The sequence below is a fragment of the Selaginella moellendorffii genome, unplaced genomic scaffold (genome assembly GCF_000143415.4).
Source record: "Selaginella moellendorffii unplaced genomic scaffold, v1.0 SELMOscaffold_25, whole genome shotgun sequence".
Classification (NCBI taxonomy): Eukaryota; Viridiplantae; Streptophyta; class Lycopodiopsida; order Selaginellales; family Selaginellaceae; genus Selaginella; species Selaginella moellendorffii.
The window spans coordinates 993,269-1,012,516 of NW_003314286.1; the positions used below are offsets into that span (position 1 = coordinate 993,269).

At 43.0% G+C, this 19,248-nt stretch overlaps 4 protein-coding genes and 1 long non-coding RNA gene across 5 annotated transcripts; 3 read left to right on the forward strand and 2 right to left on the reverse strand.

Moving 5' to 3' along the window:
• Positions 1 to 327: 327 nt before the first annotated feature.
• LOC112347929 lies at positions 328 to 1,027 on the forward strand. The gene is made up of 2 exons (XR_002992908.1): positions 328 to 876; positions 943 to 1,027. It is a non-coding gene; the product is annotated as an uncharacterized LOC112347929 (long non-coding RNA).
• Positions 1,028 to 1,398: 371 nt separating this feature from the next.
• LOC9636717 (abscisic acid receptor PYL8) lies at positions 1,399 to 3,105 on the forward strand. Its single transcript, XM_002974543.2, has 2 exons — positions 1,399 to 1,753; positions 1,884 to 3,105. Exons 1-2 carry the CDS (start codon positions 1,745 to 1,747, stop codon positions 2,652 to 2,654), a joined length of 780 nt encoding a protein of 259 aa, XP_002974589.2. The 5' UTR covers positions 1,399 to 1,744; the 3' UTR covers positions 2,655 to 3,105.
• Positions 3,106 to 3,271: 166 nt separating this feature from the next.
• On the reverse strand, positions 3,272 to 6,490 carry LOC9636718 (vacuolar protein-sorting-associated protein 33 homolog). The gene is made up of 22 exons (XM_024679670.1): positions 6,382 to 6,490; positions 6,292 to 6,331; positions 6,158 to 6,238; positions 5,905 to 6,102; positions 5,735 to 5,845; positions 5,620 to 5,685; positions 5,457 to 5,561; positions 5,360 to 5,404; positions 5,258 to 5,314; positions 5,125 to 5,210; positions 5,014 to 5,065; positions 4,903 to 4,959; positions 4,790 to 4,852; positions 4,635 to 4,741; positions 4,456 to 4,578; positions 4,314 to 4,395; positions 4,183 to 4,253; positions 4,041 to 4,124; positions 3,915 to 3,972; positions 3,743 to 3,858; positions 3,589 to 3,679; positions 3,272 to 3,520 (listed from the first exon to the last, which is right to left on the reverse strand). Exons 1-22 carry the CDS (start codon positions 6,432 to 6,434, stop codon positions 3,425 to 3,427), a joined length of 1,842 nt encoding a protein of 613 aa, XP_024535438.1. The 5' UTR covers positions 6,435 to 6,490; the 3' UTR covers positions 3,272 to 3,424.
• On the forward strand, positions 6,448 to 9,744 carry LOC9637359 (transducin beta-like protein 3). The gene is made up of 14 exons (XM_024679669.1): positions 6,448 to 6,812; positions 6,871 to 7,050; positions 7,102 to 7,251; positions 7,307 to 7,500; positions 7,567 to 7,855; positions 7,903 to 8,037; positions 8,093 to 8,211; positions 8,261 to 8,423; positions 8,470 to 8,716; positions 8,767 to 8,843; positions 8,905 to 9,024; positions 9,072 to 9,202; positions 9,265 to 9,436; positions 9,496 to 9,744. The coding sequence occupies exons 1-14, from the start codon at positions 6,516 to 6,518 to the stop codon at positions 9,685 to 9,687; spliced, it is 2,466 nt and encodes an 821-aa protein (XP_024535437.1). The 5' UTR covers positions 6,448 to 6,515; the 3' UTR covers positions 9,688 to 9,744.
• A 2,435-nt stretch (positions 9,745 to 12,179) lies between these two features.
• Positions 12,180 to 13,226, reverse strand: LOC9637360. Its single transcript, XM_024679673.1, has one exon. It carries the CDS (start codon positions 12,917 to 12,919, stop codon positions 12,494 to 12,496), a length of 426 nt encoding a protein of 141 aa, XP_024535441.1. The 5' UTR covers positions 12,920 to 13,226; the 3' UTR covers positions 12,180 to 12,493.
• Between the last annotated feature and the right edge of the window lie 6,022 nt (positions 13,227 to 19,248).

Below are 19,248 nucleotides of genomic sequence, written 5' to 3' on the forward strand. Positions count from 1 at the left end.
AGCGGTCGATCGTTTGGCGATGGCGGGGCCTGCGGGGGGTCCATACTCCGGGACGAGCACGCTGGCTATGGTGAGCGCCTCCATCTCTCGCCCAGATTGAGCTCGTTTGATCGGGTTTGTTTCGTGGATCTTAGGTCGCCAGAGTTTCTGCGTTCTCATTTGGGCTTGTCTATGGTGCGATGAAGTTAAGTTACTTGAAGGTAATCTTTGCGATCCCACTTTTTCTTGCTTGTTCCATAGATTCTAAGCTCGGTTTTCTTTATTGTTTCTTCGTAGGCAAAGGCTCGATCGGAGCAGAGAGCCGCCGCCAAAATGGCACACTGAGACGGAGAGAACTTTCCACAGCCACCTTCCATTTCAGCCCTCGGGGACTCTTTTGATAAACCTTGGAATGGTATGGTTCATTTTTCCGCAATAGCAGCAGCTAGCAACGAATTTTTCCCCCGAGGATTCTAATCTCTTCTTTTTGGATCATTTGGATCAAAGAATAAGCTCCTGGAGAGTCTTTTTTTCCGAAGAAGTTTTGCTCTTGCGCTGGGCTTTGATGACACAGAAACATTTCTCGATGCTGAGAGGAAAAAAAATATCCCTGCTGAGAAATCGTGCGTAGTGTCTGATGCCCAGGACCCAGGACTTAAGGGTTTTAGGGCACATGGATGGCCCATGGATGTAGCCATGCATGTAGCCACGATGGGGCCATATCCACTTGCGCAAGTTGCCTGATATTGACGTGACAGTGATGTGGGATCCGCATGCATGCCAATGGATGCGTAGGTATGCGCATATATGACAGGCCACAAGTGGGCACATGGGGCCGCTAGAGGATGGCTCGCCGAGCTTGCCTGTGACGAGCAAGTGAGGCACCAGGAATTGGAAGTAAGCGCGCTGTAACTCTTTTTTTTCTTGTTTGTAAAGGTTTTTTGTTCTTATATTTTCCTGTAGTTCGCGATTTTATTCTATCCGTGGGGCTGCAGACAAGCATTTTTATACCCATTACTATTTACAATATCATGCTTTTTTCCCGCCTTTTGCAACTTGCTTCTGCCGCCAAGGAAAATCTTAAAACGCTCCGCTGACGCAGCTTGGTGTTAAATTTTTCCGCCATGGCAATGATAATGTAATGAGCCGAAGGCGGTGTTCAACGAATTCTCGTACGGAGGTGGTGGTCTCTTGTGGACAAGGCGCGGCTTTTTGGATCGGGAAATCAAAGGGCAACTTGGTGTGTACGGTAGGGCGACATGTCGCACGTGCGATCCTACATTCGCTGCTACCAACGTTTGCCTAGTGGATGACGTACGGCGGGCATCAAATAGTATATCCGGTGGATGGCATGGTTGCATGACATGGCATGGCATGGCATGGGCATCATAGGTATGGGCCCATCAATGGGATCTCCTCCTATGGTTACTTACACCCTCCTCGTCGCTGTGGTCCGGCTGTGTTCTAGGTAGAGCTGCGCTCCCCTCCCTTCTCGATCATTGGCGCAGGGCTGGAATCGCGAGCGCCGAGCGCCTCACGATTTCTATCTGCTCAATCCGCCGGTGAGAAGCGCGGGTCCTCCTCCTCTGCAGGGATCCCCGCGGTGGAAATCCCGCTGCCGTGGCCGGAAATTCCCCTCGCATTGGGGCTTGCGGGGCTCGTCCGAGGCGGCGCTGGCGAAATCCGGCATGGGAGCGCGGGCGTGAGAGTGCGCGCGCGATCGGTCGATATTTCGGGCGGCGAGGGAGCGGCAGCGCTGGATGCAATGTGCAGGGTAAGCGTGAGCGGGCGAATCTTGGCGCTCTCTTTCTCTTGATCCAAGATCCCTCTTCTTGTTCTTGGATCCAAAAGAGAAATCAGAGAGAAAGAGATAGAGCGCGATGCTGATGAAATCCTGTGTGCAGCAAGGAGGGAACCACGACGCATTCGGGCGGTTCGAGCAAGATCACGACGACGGGGATCGGCACCGGGGCCAGCGCCTGCGCGAGCGGCGGCGGCGGCGCCACGGCGGCGGCGCAGCGGAGGAAGCGGCGATGGGGCCTTCCGAGGAGGATGGATTGCACAGCCAGGTGTGGCGGTGGATGTACCAGCTGACGGACGAGGAGGTGGAGAAGCTGCCCGAGGAGGTGTGGGAGTACCACCGCGCGCGCAGCGGCGGCGCGGGCATCGGGCCCAACGAGTGCTGCTCGGTGCTGATCCAGCGCGTGAGGGCGCCGCTGCCGGTGGTCTGGTCGGTGGTGCGCCGCTTCGACAAGCCCCAGCTCTACAAGAACTTCATCCGGAGCTGCAGCTTCAAGGGAGACGAGTTGAGGGTGGGGTGTACGCGCGAGGTGACCGTCGTCTCGGGCCTGCCCGCCACCTCCAGCACCGAGAGGCTGGAGATCCTGGACGATGACAAGCACGTCTTGAGCTTCCGGGTGGTGGGCGGGGATCACCGGCTCAACAACTATCGCTCGGTGACTAGCTTGCACGAGTTCGACGTTGAGGGGGCCAAGGGGACGCTGGTGGTGGAGTCGTATGTGGTGGACGTGCCGCCCGGGAACACGAGGCAGGATACTTGCTTGTTCACGGACACGGTGGTGCGATGCAACCTCCAGAGCCTGGCACACATGACGGAGAAGCTGGCGGTGGCTTGTGCTAGCGAGCAGCATCGCCAGCTCCATCAAGCAAGGTGAAACTTTGCTCCTTCGTTGTGGTTTTTGTTTTTTTTTTTCCCTCTCTTTCTCCCTCTTTTGGTTTTGGGCCTCTCGTCGCCTTTTTATTTTTTTCTCAGTTTATTTGGAGAGGTGGTTCTCGCTTTCTTTTCTTGCTTCCCCTTTTTCGCTGTCTTTTAAGAGAATCCTGCTACTTCTGCTGCTGCCGCTGCTGCTGCTGCGCGTTGTCTTTACTTCTCTACTTTCTCTTTTGAGGGGACACTCCTTAAACTCTTTCTCAAGGTCTCGGCAAGACGAACACGGGAAGAAGAAAGACAAAGAAGACGAAGCAAACGAAACACACACACGCGATGAACTGCTCAGGCGATTACTGTTTAAGAGCTCAACCACATCTTATCTCTCTATTTCTTCCTTGCATGCTGTATTTATCATGGTGTGGCAATGGCAATACATGATGCTCTCCGTTTTTTAAGTTTTTCTTTGCAGCCTCAGTGATTCGGGCAGGACTGGTCGATCGATAGCTAGCTCTCAAACAAAACAGCGCAGGGGGCAGCGTTATCACTGGCAGCAGTCTCAGAAATAAAACGAACGGCATGCCCCGCTAGAGGATGGGGGCGGCGTGGAAATGATCGACACCATTTAGGTGGAATGGGACAATCCAGCTTTGGTACTGTACAACGGAATTTGGCCTATAGCCAGGTTTTGATATCTCGCAGCATGGCTCATGGCATATGGGAAAGTTAACTTACGCCCAACATTAGCAGCCACTCACCTCGAGGAGAATGAGAGCTTCATCCGCCCAAGGGGTTGGTCTGGAGGCTCTGGAGAAAGCTTGTTCCATTGCACAGCTTCGTGGTAAGCACAATCACGTCATGTTTCATCGATTCCTGGAGGAATATTTGTCTCCAGCACGTTAGGAACAGAAACGTTCTTCTAGAGAAAGGGTGAGACATACCTGAGAGCTCAGGAATCGCAGGGCTGATATCTCGGCAAAGGTTACTCCGCCAATGAAAACCACCAGCACCAGTGCTCGGCGACCGTCCACGCTACAATCAAATCGTTTTGTCGGTGTTAAAGCTCAAGATTTGGTTTCTCTTTTCTCAGCTTACTTGTTCGCGAGGTCGGTTAAGTTGTTCGCTGATGGCATTCTTTGATGTCCTGTTGTTAAGTTGGTCAAAGACGGTGGTCTGTGAGAGAAGCTACTTCTTCTTTGCTGCTGTGATCCCTATAAAACGAACTTTTCTTTTCCTTTTCTCTTTTAAATTTAGCTCGGTTCTTTACCTGTCGTTCTTCGAAAGTCGCTCCAGGAAGCAGCTTCATCATATCCTCAATCCCTCGCCTGCAGCGAGTGGATAAGAGTGAAATAGTCAAACAGCAGTGTTTAGCTTAGGCACCAAACTTACTCACCAGCCACTAGCATGCAGTGCATGTTGTACCAGTCTAATGCTCAGAGGAGCATAGCCCGAGAATGCGTAGGAGATATCCTTTGGACTAAAAACACACAGAGTTGGTCAAAACACGAGTTGCCTATTCCTGAAAACTCTGTTACTTTGAGTCGTCCGTATCGCTCACCACCAATCTGAGACCCCGTTTCAGAGTCAGCCAATTGCTCTTTGATTCCTTCACAAGCGGGGAAAAAGCATTACCGCATAAGATCCTGACATCCCAACGACATCATACCTGCTTTCGCAAAAGCCCCGCCCTTTCCAAGTCGTTGATAAAAAATAAATTTTCCCAGCCATAGCTTTGAAGAAGCTCCCTTCTGCCCAAGACGAGACCCATTCAAGCATGTCAAGCCGATAGAAGAGAAAGGGACACGAACCGGAAGTAATCAAAATGCTTCTTCTGTAAGCCATTGTTCGTTACTGAGAGAATGACGAGCAGTCTCAGAACGCTAATCAGTGGCTCCTGCTTGTTGATCATCTCTTCGATATACTCATAACAACTGATTCAGAAAGTGCTAGTGTCAGACTGAAAAAATATAACAGCCTTATAACGTACATATCATATTCCTGACCTTCAACGAGAGTCTGCTCCATGATCAATCGGCTCATGAACGAGCGCTTCCTGGTAAACGTGGTCAAATATTGAGAAATATCAATGTGTCGCTGAAAGGATAGCATCAACACTTTGTTGTTTGCAAAGTACGATCTCACCGTCATCTCCGGAAGTGCATGCATCTTTTTGACAAACTTCTTGAGGTCTGAGAATTCTTGGTTCTGGACAAAAATGTTAGGCACGGTAATTAAAAACGAGGTGCTACACTTACAGTAGTTTTAACATCCGTATAATCTTGCTTCATGCTAGCTGCTTTTTCACGTAAAATCTGAAGACCAGGCTCGGAATTCATGACCGCAAAAACAAAAACAACAGGAATTACCCCTCCCACAACTCCAAAGTTGAGATCACGTAGATCTCTATATAATTTGTCACTGCAAAAAGAAAAGAAAAAAAATATAAGTGCATTCCACAAGTTGGATCATTTAATAACCTTGAGTTCAGTGGAACCTTCACCTTCTTGTCCCCACCCAAAATTGCAGGATCCAGCTCAACACAACCGTTGTTTATGTTTAAAAACTGAAATAAATATACTCATAGATGTTGCCAGAATAGCATGTTCTTACCTCGTCGACAAGACCCTCGTAGGTCAGCTGAGAGCACATCGGAGTTACAAGGTCCACCTAATGGACAGCTTTCGGTCAGATTTCAGATAAGCATGCTGGTACCTGTCTGTCGAGAAGGATTAGTGTGTCGATTTCCGGTTGTCCTTCCTGAAAAACAAAGCACTTGTGAAACTCTATCAAGAAAACTCGACATGTTTACGGGAGTAGTCAAAGCTTGTTCTTCTTGCATTTTCTTCATGATACTGAAGACTTTCTTTGCAGCGTCACCCTTTCCCTTCACATTTGGAATAAGACCAAACCGCGACTGCGACGAAAGCAAACATATTTCAAATTTAGAGATGGATTCAAGCAATTGATGAAACCTGTAGGTTGTTAATTGTCAGTGCCAAATCCCACAAAGAGGTCGGGTCACCGTCGACTTGAAGCTCCTGACACCAGTGTTATCTCTAGAAACAAATTGCGAGGAATAAAACTTACTTTCAAAACAAGCTCATGCTCCAGAGACAGTACATCGTCGTCAAAGGGTATAGGAAACATCCGGTACTCGCCAAAAGTAATGCCACCGTGTACTCCTTCTGCTTCTAAAACCTGGCAATATGAACGATGCAAAACTCAGAAAAAGAAACAATGGAAGTAAAAAGTCTCACCTTCTCGCACGCTGTAGATCTTCTGGGCATGAAATACAGCGAGTACTGCCTTTCCTGTTGGTTTCGTTTATCATGTTGGATCTGAGCGGCTATAAGTTTCATCAAGGTCAAGTGAGGCCTGACAATATAAATAACGTTCGTGCAATCGGACTGAATTGGATCTCCGGAGAGATGAGATAAATTCTCCACTCCATGTTCCTGGACAAGCAAACGATGCAGAGCAATGCTGGAAAACCAACACTGATCAACTCACCTTTAAAAGAGAAATCTGGACGATAAGTGTGAGCGGTCCACTGAGCTTGGGATCCAGAACCAGGAGCTTCCTCCCCCGCATCTGGCAAAAAATCTTAGCACACACAAGGCATTCTTTTGGCAAAAACGACTTACCGAATCGAGCGCCTCGACAAGATCCAGCTGCGCTTCCTTCCTAAATTCAAGCGAGAGTGACAAGAATCTAGAAGGAGATGTGGAATAGACCTCAATCCGATGAGATTGATCGGCGCATTCTCCAGAGGAGGCAGCTGCGCCATAGCGATCGCTCGACGAAGCTCGAATAGTTTAGAACCCTAAAAACCAGTGGAAATATTCCCTAAAGCCCTAAGGAAGGGGCGATGACGCCGTTGGGATACAAGAAGAATTTCCGGGCGACGCCGGCATTGCAGCTCTTCTACACGGGAGGGCCGCTGCGTCTCGCGCCGGATGCCTCATTCCTTGCCTGCGCTTGCAACGATGAGGTCAAGATCGTCGACATCGCCACCGGCACCATTCGTAAGTCTCTGGCAGGCGATTCCGAGGCTATCACAGCATTGGCGATCAGTCCCGATGGAAATACGCTCTTCGCGGCCAGCAGGAGCTTGCAAGTGAGGATCTGGGATCTCGCCACTGGCACGCTTTGTCGATCGTGGAAGGTATTGTATTGCTAGAGCTTTGTATTTTTCTCTCGAAATTTACTGTGGTTTTTTCTAGGCACACGATGGGTCTGTGACTGACATGGACGTATCGGTGTCGGGACTTCTAGCCACAGCCAGCATTGATCGAAGCATTCGAGTGTGGGATGTGGATGGAGGATTTTGTACGCACGCGTTCCGGGGGCACAAAGGCATCGTCACAAAAGTGATTTTCCATCCGGACCCGCATCGTTTGCTGGTAAGGAAAATATCAAAGGAGAATCGACGTAATGCTTTGTTGTTTCTCCAGCTCTTTAGTTGCGGTGACGATGCCACAGTACGGGTGTGGGATCTGGTGACGAAAAAATCTGCCGCTCTTTTGGAGAAGCATTTCTCGACTGTCACCAGCTTGGCAGTTTCAGCGAATGGCTGGAGCTTGATTAGTGGTGCGAGGGATAAGGTATTTCTTTTCTCGATCAAGTTTTTAAGACAAATATGGTGTTATTGCGTGACAGGTTCTAAATATTTGGAGTCTTCGTGACTATAGCCATGAAGGAACTGTACCGGTATTTGAAGCAGTGGAAGCAATCTGTGTTGTTCCAGATGGCTGCAATCTACCAGGAAGCTCTATCCAGAAGAAGAAGGGCTCGAAGCCGAATGTGTTAACTGTTGGCGAGTTTGGAGTTATCCGTGTTTTCTCTGCCGAAGGGTTCGTATGAGGAACGATCATTAGTTTGTCTTTTATTGATTTTATTTTCGCTTCTGGTGATTGCAGTGGAAATTGCGTATACAAACAAAATTCTTCCGACGTTTCCATAGCAACAGAAGACGCAGACGAGACAAAGCGTGGGTTTACTGCGGCATATATTCTTCCAGATGCAAAAGGAGTTCTTTGCATCACGTACGATCACCGCCTTTTCTTTTACGAGCCATTTCTAGTGGACGACAAACAAAGAGATTTGCGCATTAGCAAGCGCCTTATAGGTTGCAACGATGAAATAACCGATTTGAGATATGTTGGAAGCGACGAGACTTCTCTTGCCGTGGCCAGCAACGTGGAGCAGGTAAAAGTGGAATAAGAACCGTGAGTTTTCAACAATCTGTGCTGTAGGTTCGCATATACGACTTAAGCTCCATGGCCTGCACACAAGAGCTCACCGGTCACACGGACATTGTCCTTTGTCTGGACACTTGTCTTTCATCTCAAGGAAAACCAGTGCTAGCTTCGGGTGGTAAGGACCATACGGTATGTGCTCCGAAATCTAGGAATCTAACAAAAACCGTCTATGTTGTGCTCGAAGGCGAGACTTTGGGATGTTACCTCTGGTAAATGTTTCGCGATGTGTACTGGCCACAGTGCTGCAGTCGGAGCCATTGCCTTTTCAAAAAAGAAACGCAGTTTTCTGCTGACAGGAAGCAGGTACCAGCATTGTTTAATATTGCACCGTCCATCTGATTTTCTTCCGCAGGGATCGCTCTATCAAGTTCTGGGACTTTCAGTTTGTTATAGATGACAATCAACAAGATAGAGTTGCCAAGCTTTCGTGTATCCGTTCTGCCGCTGCACATGACAAAGATATCAACTCGCTTTCTGTGGCTCCCAATGACAGCCTTCTATGCAGCGGATCTCAGGTATTCCAAATTAATCACAGTGATGCAAATGGTGACGCGTCTGCAGGACGGGACAGCTCGTATTTGGAAGCTCCCGGAACTCACTCTAGCTACGACTTTGAAAGGGCACAAACGAGGCGTCTGGTCTGTAGAGTTTTCTCCTATCGACCAGTGCGTATTAACGTCCTCCGGCGATAAAACTATACGAATATGGGCACTCTCCGACGGTTCTTGTCTAAAAACATTTGAGGGCCACACCGCCAGTGTTTTGAGAGCTTCATTTCTATCTCGCGGAACACAAATAATTTCTTCTGGTAAGTGTCGCCCTCGTTAAAAAATTTGCAACTGAACATGTCACGCTTAGGTGCGGATGGACTGGTAAAGCTATGGACTATCAAGAGTAACGAGTGCATAAACACTTTTGATCAACACAACGACAAGGTTATAAAGTAGAAAACAGCACGTCTCCGGCTACTTACGTTTTCTTCTTATGCAACCACAGATTTGGGCCTTAGCCGTGAACAGCAACAATGAATCGTTTGCTACTGGAGGGGGTGATGCATTGGTCACTTTGTGGGAGGATTGCACCGCCTCTGACGAAGAGGAAGCTGCTAGACAAGAGGTTACTCGTAAACTCTGTTGATAAGTCTCATCTTACGTTTATTACAGGCCGAGGAAGCTCTGAAAGACCAGGATTTAGCGAATGCCCTCGCGGACACGGATTATGACAAAGCGGTTCAACTGGCATTCGAACTAAGACGACCTTTTAAACTCCTTGGAGTTTTTACAGAGTTGTTCAGGTGCAGTCTCTTGACTCTTGAGAGCTGAGCTTTTAACAATTCAGTCTCGGTGCTTTTGGCAGATCTGGCACAGACGCAACACTAGCCTCGCTTTTGAAGAAACTCGACAGCGCATACCTGCGTCTACTCTTGGAATACATCCGCGAATGGAATTCGAAGCCAAAGTTTTGTTATGTTGCGCAGCATGTGTTGCACTGCGTATTCAACGTTTTTCCAGCGTCCGAAATAGTAGAGGTGAGAAGAGCAGCGTGCTAAATTTCTTGGAGCATGGTCACACGGCGTTTTGGTTGCAGGTTCCAGGGATATCGGAGCTTTTGGAAGGCATTTTACCTTATACACAACGGCATTTTAATAGGATAGGCAGGCTGGAACAAAGCTGTTACCTTGCGGACTATACGTTGGCATGCATGTCAGTGTTGGATCCCAGTGACCAATTGCCAGGACTTGCCGGAGAGATACATGCTAAGAAGAAGCAAAAGTTGTAATCCGTTGGAATTTGAAGGAAAATTTTGTTTTGTTAAATTAAAATAATTTTTACTTAATCTAATTAAATGATTTACTATTGATAATAGAAGTTTTGCCAAAGAAACACGAAATCTAGACAAAAGTAGTTGTTCCTAAGATTGCTATCCAATTCAAGAATAGAAAATGTACTACAATTATTTCTATATCAATTTTTGTTTCCTACAAACGTTTGCCCAAACTTCCAATCTTGAGGCGCAACATCATAATCGGTAATAGTGTCACCGTTGCTCGTGGTTACCATGAAAGAGAGGGACTGGCCAAGAAGAACTTCTGGCGATTGCCAATTCTGCCCCCAGTTTCTCACCAAAGGCTGCCACCTCCTGGTTCTCGATCCCATGACAGCCACAGCGTGGACATCCCCGGCTCCACCCACATTCCACACCAGCACCAGCATGAAATAGGCATGGCCATTGATAGAGAAATGAATGCCTCCTTCCTTTTCACAAGGTACCCTGTAGCACAACAAATGCAAACACGAAGTGAATGAATTTGTAGAAAACTATAGAAAACAATCTTTAGAGAAGGAGAGCTCACCTTCTGTACTGAACAGGAACAATGCCGCCTCTGTACTTGGCAATCAGCTCAAATGCAGGCTGTGAGAGATCAAAGTGCTCGCGCGGGGGATTACACCAGCCTCCATCGTCGCTTGGGAGAGCAAAGTTTGGAGGGCAAAAGTTTGTGGCCGTGACCACGATGGATGGGTTGCCGGGCAAGCACCATTCCGGGTCGGCCTCGGCATTGCATTTCAATTCGAAGCAAGAGCCGCACGACCAGCCTTCGTTGAACAGGGGAGTACTCAGTGCTGCAGTGCTTACCCCATAGCCTTGGAGGTAGAGGTTCCCATATCCACAAGCTCCTCCTGAATTTACAAGATCATTGCATTGAGGCAAACATGCCAGTTAGAATGGGTTGTTTTTCTTTTTTTCTTGCTAAATGATTGTACCCATGGTTCCAGAGGCATCACTTCCTCCATAAAAGGTTGCGTGAGCATCTTGCCATGATCCATAATCTTGAGCTCCAACTTCAGGACTCAAAAACAGCACCACAACGGTTGCTGCAAAAAGAAATGGGAGATCCATTCTTTTGCTAGTAGAAATCTTGTGACAAAGAAAAGAGAAAAGAAGAAAATCTAATATGGTGATCAAGTCTAGCCCTGAGCTCTCTTTAAATACAGAACCTCAGACTTTGGAGTAACTCTTTCCTCAACAGTAAGACAGTTATTTGTCATTGGAGATCAGGTCCCATGGTGCGACGCTCTCGATGTTATGCACACTTTGGAATCAGCAGAGATTCACACTAACCTCGAAAGAGTGGAGGAACCTTTAGAAAACTTTTCGCCACCTTTGACTTCGACGCACGCTAGGCTTTGGTTCGAAGGGTTCAACTATTTCGCTTTGATCACCAAGTGCGGGCAGGATATGCTCCACAGGTTCATACATTATCAGCTTCTCCTTACATGTACAATCGTTGATTCTCATTGTCAACTTGAGCTCTTTGTCAGAACTCTGATTTTCTTGTCAACTCAAGAAACCTCTCTTATTGAAAGGAACTTCTCTTTCCGAAAAGATTATTCCCTATGCTTACCATAATCGAAACAAAAGCCGTATAGCTCGTATCACAGGCACACACACAAAAGTCATGAATCGACAAAAGGTACTATTACAATATCTCCAAAAGAACAAATAAGTTACTCGCAAACTCGGGGGCTAACGGAACAGCAAATCTGTCAATCCTCGATCTCCCACAAACCAACGCAATTTCATCCAGTCCTGTGGAGAAAAGTATGAGGAATCTCTCCAATCCAGAAAACTGGGGATGCAATTTGTAGTAGAGAGCAAGCAAATCAAACAAATTCGCTCACCAGTTGCAATCCAAACGAAGGCTGTGGCGCGGAGGTGCAGCCGAATTTTCGTCCACAAGTCTAGGCAGGCTGAAATTAAACGCTTGGGCTCGCCATAGCCACAAGTACACGCCACCTTTCTCTCCCTTCCTGAAGTGTAGGTGGTCCCCGTCTCGATTCCAGCTGATACCGTATCAAAAAGAAGCGCAACACGGCACTCATTGTCATTGTCCGTCAAGTTCTGGATGTTTTCAATGCGATTTGGATGCCTGCTTCTCTCTCTCTCTCTCCTCGGTTCAAAAACCCGTTTTTTTCTTGGTTTCTTACAATCGATCTCCCGATCGCGATTAGATCAGTCCTGTTCCTTACCAATTCTCTGGAGATTCAGCAAAGGGGATCCGATGCATCGCTTTGTTTTCTTAAACAGTCCATCACACAAGAGTGGTGCTCTCACCAAAGTTTTACTTTACAAACACCAACAACCTTTGGACCATTTTCTACACATTTGAAGAAGAATTTCTCTTCTTCTTAAGCTTAAAGCCAACACTGTAGATCAAGATTAGCACATCACATCAAAAGAAGACATTTTTCTTTTTTCTTTTTCTCAAGCACTAGAAGAAGAAAACTTAAATTAATTGGCACGATGTGGAACAGAGAGATCGATGATCTCTCCCTCCTAGGAAATCGAAACAAGAGTGCTCAACGATCTCCGAGATAGCTAGATCCAAGAGAACAACGAAGATAAAAACACAAACACTGTAAGAGACTGTGGACCTTCCAGCCTGATCGATCGTAGGAGCTCTCTTTTCTTCTAGTCCCTCACACGCACTCACTCACTCTCTCTCTCTCTCTCTCTCTCTCTCTCTCGGAGATGGTTTTTCTTGGATGATCATGTACTATAAGGTAGATACCTCATGAAAGCTTCTCTATCGCCACACGAAGGCGCCAATGGCGTAGTCCCTCTTGTCCTGGAGGCTGCCAGAGACAGGCAGGCCATACTCCTCGAGCAAGCGATCCAATTGCCACTCGGGCATGGCCTCATACTCGAGCTTGGTGTAGCGCGGGTAATGCAGCGGCATCTGGAACACATAAGGGCAAGAGGGATTCTTCTCCACCGCCGAGTAGGGGCATTTCTTGGGGCTGGGCGGCGCCTGATCCACGGCCGCCGCCAGGAGATCCTCGCTGCTGCTGCTGTTCCTGCGATTGAGCGAGAAGACGCGCTGGAGGAGGTGCGTGACCAGGCGCCGGGTGCGCGGCGACGCCACCGGCTGATCGGAGGGATCGTCCACCACCACTGCCGGTGCCGCTGCTGCTGGTGCCGTGACGCTCGCAGCTGGATCCAGGACCTCCATCGTTCGATCGAGCGCTCCCTCTTCTCTCTCTCTTTTCCTAGCTAGGGTTCTAACGGGGGAGAGGAGAACGAAGAAGAGGAGCCGCGAGAACGAGCGAAGAAGAGCACACACGCTCTTAACAATGTAGCAAGGTATATCCTTTACACGGAATCTTCGAGGCACATTTCGTCAGCTAACGGAGACCTGGCGGTATATTCAGCGGATTGACGGTGTCTGCGATGGAATGTTTTTATGAAACGGACCAATGCAAGCCTTCTGATGACAAATGGCAAGTGTGGACACAGTAAACAAGCAAAACAAATGAATTTGGAAGGATAAAGCAAGGCATAGGCCACATACACAAATGACCCCTGCTATAGGACAGTTTTTACTTTTTTTTTTGTGTGGATAGGTTTGCACCTGCCCCATTTGAAATCGCCATTGGATCGATTTGAAAATCCGGCCGTTTTAGGGGTTTGATTGATGAGAGGCCTGCCAATTTCAACACGCAAACATTGCCACCGCCTCCCTGGGTCATGTGCTACCCAGGGAGGGTCTCTCTTATTCTAATCTCTTTCTTTGCCTTCTAGAAAGATAGGACGATTTTTCTCAAGGTCGGTTGCCGGTTTTGCTTGTTTTAATCATTGTGAGGTTCCTTGCTGTTTGTTTATTTTGTTACAAGTTTCTTACATCGTCCAGATGCCTTGCAGTGCTTGCAGTTGTGTGTCACACACAGACTCTGAACAGACCAAACTACCAAGTACCACATCTTGCAATGCATGTTGGCATTTTGAAGTTGATAGGTTATAACTTTAGTGGCCTACTCACTTACTTGAATTCGAGGTCAGATCAGGTCCATGTCAAGTTTCGACGGGTGCACAGCTCTTCAACCTCTAGCTGCCCTAGGCTCAGAATGTATTCGTTGAGTTGAAAACGTCTATATCTAACCATGAATGAGAAATTTTGAGTTTAATTTCCACTATGAGCTTTTTCTGAGGATTCAACAAAATCCATTAGAAATTATTCTTTTTTTCTAGAATTCTAGTTTCTTATGAACTAGATCAGTATTAAAATTATTAGAAAAATTTAAATTCTTTTATTAAAGTTTTAACTATTCTTTCCCTTAATTTAGAAAAGATGATTCATAAACATTTTCAATTAGTATAGAACACTCATAAAAGCTTATATTAATATATAAATATGTGAATATTTTAATATCACTTTAGAATTTAAATTTAAATTATTTTTTATTTAAACAAAGTTTTCTAGATAGAAGTATTGTGAGTGCATGAAATATAGAAATATGCATTAATTAGCAAAAAAACTTAGCTTATATATAAAAGTGAGTGGTCCAAATTGAAACCAATCCAACAGCTATCAAAATCCCACTACACTAATATTAATATATGGAAACATAGCCATACACTTGGACATTATAATATATAATATTATAAGGAATAAATGGTAAAGTTTTGAGAGGTTTACCATAAAAATATTAGAATGAAGTGTGGTAAGTAAATATAAAGCATAATTACCAAATGAAAGTTTTCTATATTCTTACAAATTTCCTTTAGTACATTTGATCATTTGATTTTACATAAAGTTTTATCAAGTTCACATAAGTGTTTATTATACTCATGGTAAACTTTAAAATCATGTATATATATATATATATATATATATATATATATATATATTTATATGCTTGTGTGTGTGTGTGTGTATGTGTGTTTAAAGATTGATATTAAATGAATTTCTTCAGTTCTTTTTTATTTTTATTTCTTTTCTTTTCTTTTTATGTGTATGATTTTTTATTATTATATAATGGTATCAAAAGGAAACCAAAAATAAAAAACTTAAAATTATTAGAAGAAACTTACATATAAGATTGTGAACTAAAAAAGCTTCAAACCTGATTCATTAAATAAAAACTACTGTAATATATTAGTAATTACTTAAAAATAAGGAGAATAACAAATAAAATACTCAAAACTAAAAGCTTAATAATTGAATAAAAAGGAGTTTGGAAGGATGGAAAATAGCTAGGGTTCTTTGGTGGATGGATTAGACTCTAGAGGAATATCAAGAGTAGGCAATAGTGGATCTATAGGTGGTATTAATTGTTCTTAATCCCTTTGGATGAATAATTTCAACCATTACACATACACAATTTCTGTAGGATTGGCCTATGCTAAATCTTGTAAAATTACTATCTAATTTGCTACAACACCTAATATAGTCCCTTCTTGAGTAAGGAGCCCCTTAGACAAACCATATGTCATAAGATTGGGAAAAGAAACTAACTTCAAATCATCTATTTGGTACTTTGTATGTGAATGATGATAAGAGTTGTAATGTTATTATTGTCCCACTTATATGTAGCCTAAGTGTTCAATAAACTCCACTTAGATAAGTGGAAGAATGTTTGTCAGATACTAATCTTAGGACTTAACATCAACAACTTGTGTTGTAAATGTAAATTCAACTCCATGAGTAATATTGGATTATGACCATATAGGAATTTATATGGTGAAGCACCAACATAATTTTATACATCTATGATATATACACATTAAAGAGATGATAAATAACCATCTTAATTTGAAATGCTAAAAGTTTATATACTTCATGATCATCTCTTTAAAAGCCCAGTTGAACCATTCCACTAAACCATCTATTTATAGAAGATAAACATTTGTGAAAGTGTGGTATATCTTTAGTCGAGACATTAAAATGTGAAATGCCTCAGCCATAAATACAAGACTATTATTTGAGAAAATCTATTTTAAATAAAAATACTAGAACACCACTTGATTGAGAAGGAAGTATAAAACAATAATTGCAAATGCTACAAAGAGCATTGACTTTCACTCAGCAAGTTAAGTAGTCATAAACAATAATGACATAATTATTGTTAATAGATGATTATGGAAAAAGCACCATCAAATTAAATGCCACAAACTTAAATAAATAGGAAATTACAACTGACTCCACTTGTCCTTTTGCAACACGAGAGGGAGTATTATGAGCTTGGCACTAAAAGCAACTATGCATATATTAGATAACATCATCTCTAGCTAATAGAAAGAGTTATACAACTTCTCAATCACACAATAATATCCCATATGCTTGTCTAAAATAAAAGAATCTTGGTAGGCATGGAAAAAGAATGGAATAAAGATTATAAGCACCACCAATTATAAATAATCATCAAGATCTATCCCCACAAAATAAAGAAAGTCATCTTTAAAATGATATTGACATATGGAGTGTTAGACCAAGTGCAAAGGCCAAGTGGTATAGAGGCCATTCATGGGGCTAACATATCTTTAAATCGGAAATAAAATTTATAAAGGTTGTGAGTGAAATTTTTCTAAGTGGTCAAAGGAATGAAAAATAAATCACTTACAAATTAGTATCAAAGCTATTCCTTAGTTTAACTCTTATTGATCATTATTACTATCACTATTTGACATTGATATATAATGGTCCCAAGAGTGGGGTGATACTCAAGGAGTTGCATGTCAGGAGGGCATGGCTCTCCACTTTAATTCACACATGAACTTATATGCAATGTGGTGGATAGAAAGGGGCCATTAAGGGAATTACTTTAGGACCTTGGGAACAATAAAAAAATTTACTCAAAAAGTTGAGGATACAATTTATATAAGTATTTAACTTAGCAAACTAGTTAATATGGTTGTGGTAAATAACTATAGTTTAGATCATGGAAAGGATCTCCAAAATAATAAAGGGGTTGCAAAATTATCCTTATATAATTAAGGATGGTCCTTATAAATTTAAAATTATAGTTAATGACTATGAGAGGTAAAATATAGATGAGGATATATATCCTTTGAAATGATAGTTAAGGCTATCTTTAATAAAAGCTAAAGGAGTGAGAGGGTATATTCAAAGGATGAGTTGGTGTTCTCATCATATAAAATGATAGTTCTAAGAGGCAAAAGTATTTAAATGTGGTGGCACATCAAAAATAGCCATGGGGTTAAGACTTTATAGAATGTTAAATTAATAAAGTCTAAAAAGCTAGATGACTCAGTGAAGTCAAGAAATGGTCCCAAAAGTTTAGAGGAAACATATTTGGATAAAAATATGTTGTACCTAGTGAATATGAGAATAGTGGGTAACTCATTAATGGTAGAAAGTGCCATATTAAAGTTGTGGAAAGGTGCTTATAAAAGAAAGCAACTTTGGCAAAGAATTATGTGTAAACACTATGTTGTAGTGCTAATTGATAGTTGGTATAAGAAATAATTACTATTGTTTTAGCAAAACTTAGACATAAGTAGGAAGTGTTATGAAGGTAGGCTCATGAGCTAATAGTCTGGAGACACTAAATGTCTCAAAAGATGATGCTTTGAGGTCAAGGTGGTTGGTTCATGAACCCTAATGAAAATGGAATTCATATATCCTAAGCTAGTAGGCATATGATTCATGTGATTGTACTAAATATTGATGGAGGTGTGGAATGAGTTGTAGGACATGATGACTATAAGGCAGCTAAATAAAGGTTTAGAATAATTAGAGTTAACTTCTTGTGACCTCTTGGTAAGATAAAAAGGAGGTCAGATACATCCTTTAAGAACCCAATCTCGATAGCTATGGACTTTTAGCTGGAAGGGTTAGTTTGAGCACAACACCAAGTGTGGGGGATGCCTATAAGGTCATAGTCAACAATTTAAAGGTTTGGTAGATTTAATACTTATTAATAAACATATTAATGTATCAACGTGAGATCACTAGGTGATCCTATGTCTAAACAAGGATAAGCTAAAGGATAAGTTTCTTAATTCAAAGTGTATACATTAGTATTATGAGTCCAAGAAAATAGTCTTTAAAAAAGGACTTATAGGAGGGTTGTAAGGTTGGGCTATGAATAGAGCCCATAATAAGAAATATTAAAGAAACTTACTAAAGATGAATACTCTATGAATTTAGTAAACTAGAGCATTTGCTATGGAATAAAAAAAATACCTCAAGGATGGAAGTAGTGATCCTATGTTACTTGGTACAATAATTAAAGTATAGGAAGATAGAAGTAAAAAACTAATAATTAAAAATGAGTTTTGGAAATTGCTGGAAGAAATCCAAATGATAAATTAAGTGAGAAATTACTATATAAGGGATAACGATTTGTGGGAAAGGAAATATATTCTAATGATAAGATTACCAAATGTTTCAATTTAGTAAAGGTGAAAGCTCTAAGAGATAAAGTGGCAATGTAGCCAAATGATCGAGCAAGGATAGCCCCAACACAAATTATGGATAAATTGAACTTAATATTTATGATGGTATAAAATAAAAGAGAGGATGATAGTACCCTTAAGTAAAGAATTTTATAAGATGGGGAAGTAAGGTTTGCATAATTTGTGTAATGCAAAGTGTTGAACACACTTAGAAAATTGACTTGAGATATCAATATTAAAGTTTTAAAGTGTGATGGTTATGTTAGTAGATGCCAAGATTACTTTAGAGTGAATAGTAAGATTAAGATAAATAAAGTGTCTCTAATGGGTTTAGCAAGAACTAAATGAACAAAGGGAGAGAACCACCACATATAATCTGATAAAACTCTAAGTTGGAGAGATTATACTCCTTAGAGGATGGGCAAAGCATGGTGAGCCTTTAGTGTTGAGCCATTAATGAATATTGGCTTGGTGTTAAAGATGAAAATGGTAATCCATGATAAGATTACTTTATAAAATAGTGTCTGAGATGGATTCTGAGCTGGATTTGAGATGGAGTCTGGATGGAAAACCAAGATCGAGATTGAGTCCAAATCCAAGTTTGAAATCGCATTCGAGTCCGAGACTGATTCCAAATATTAATATAAGTTATGGGGTGAAAGCCCAAAGTGATCATCCCTCAGGGGGGGGAGGGGGGGCATGTCCTTACGAAGTTCTAAAAAAGTATAATAGAGGAGAAGGAGTCTAAAGTTAGAGTGAACATAAATGAACAAATGGGGTAGTTTAGTGAAGTGCCAACTCTAACTCCTATAAAAGATCAAATAGTCAATGCTCCCAATCTAAGTGTAGGTGGCATGATTTACTTGGTATCTAGTGTGGTTTATGAAAACCTTGCTCTATCCACATGGTTAGGGCACCCAAAAGCGAAAGGTGGGGGGAGTACCTATGAGGTTTGCATAGGGCCATAGTATTTTGAAATGTCATCCCAAAGTTTTGGATTGTGGAAAAGAAGAAGAACAATCCTATTGTGTAGTGATTAAAGGTATAATCACGTGGTGAGGAATTTCTAGAGGTCAATAGAACTTAGTGGCCAGGCCTTTAGGCCCAAACTCTACGGCAGTATTAGCAAGCATTACCATGGAT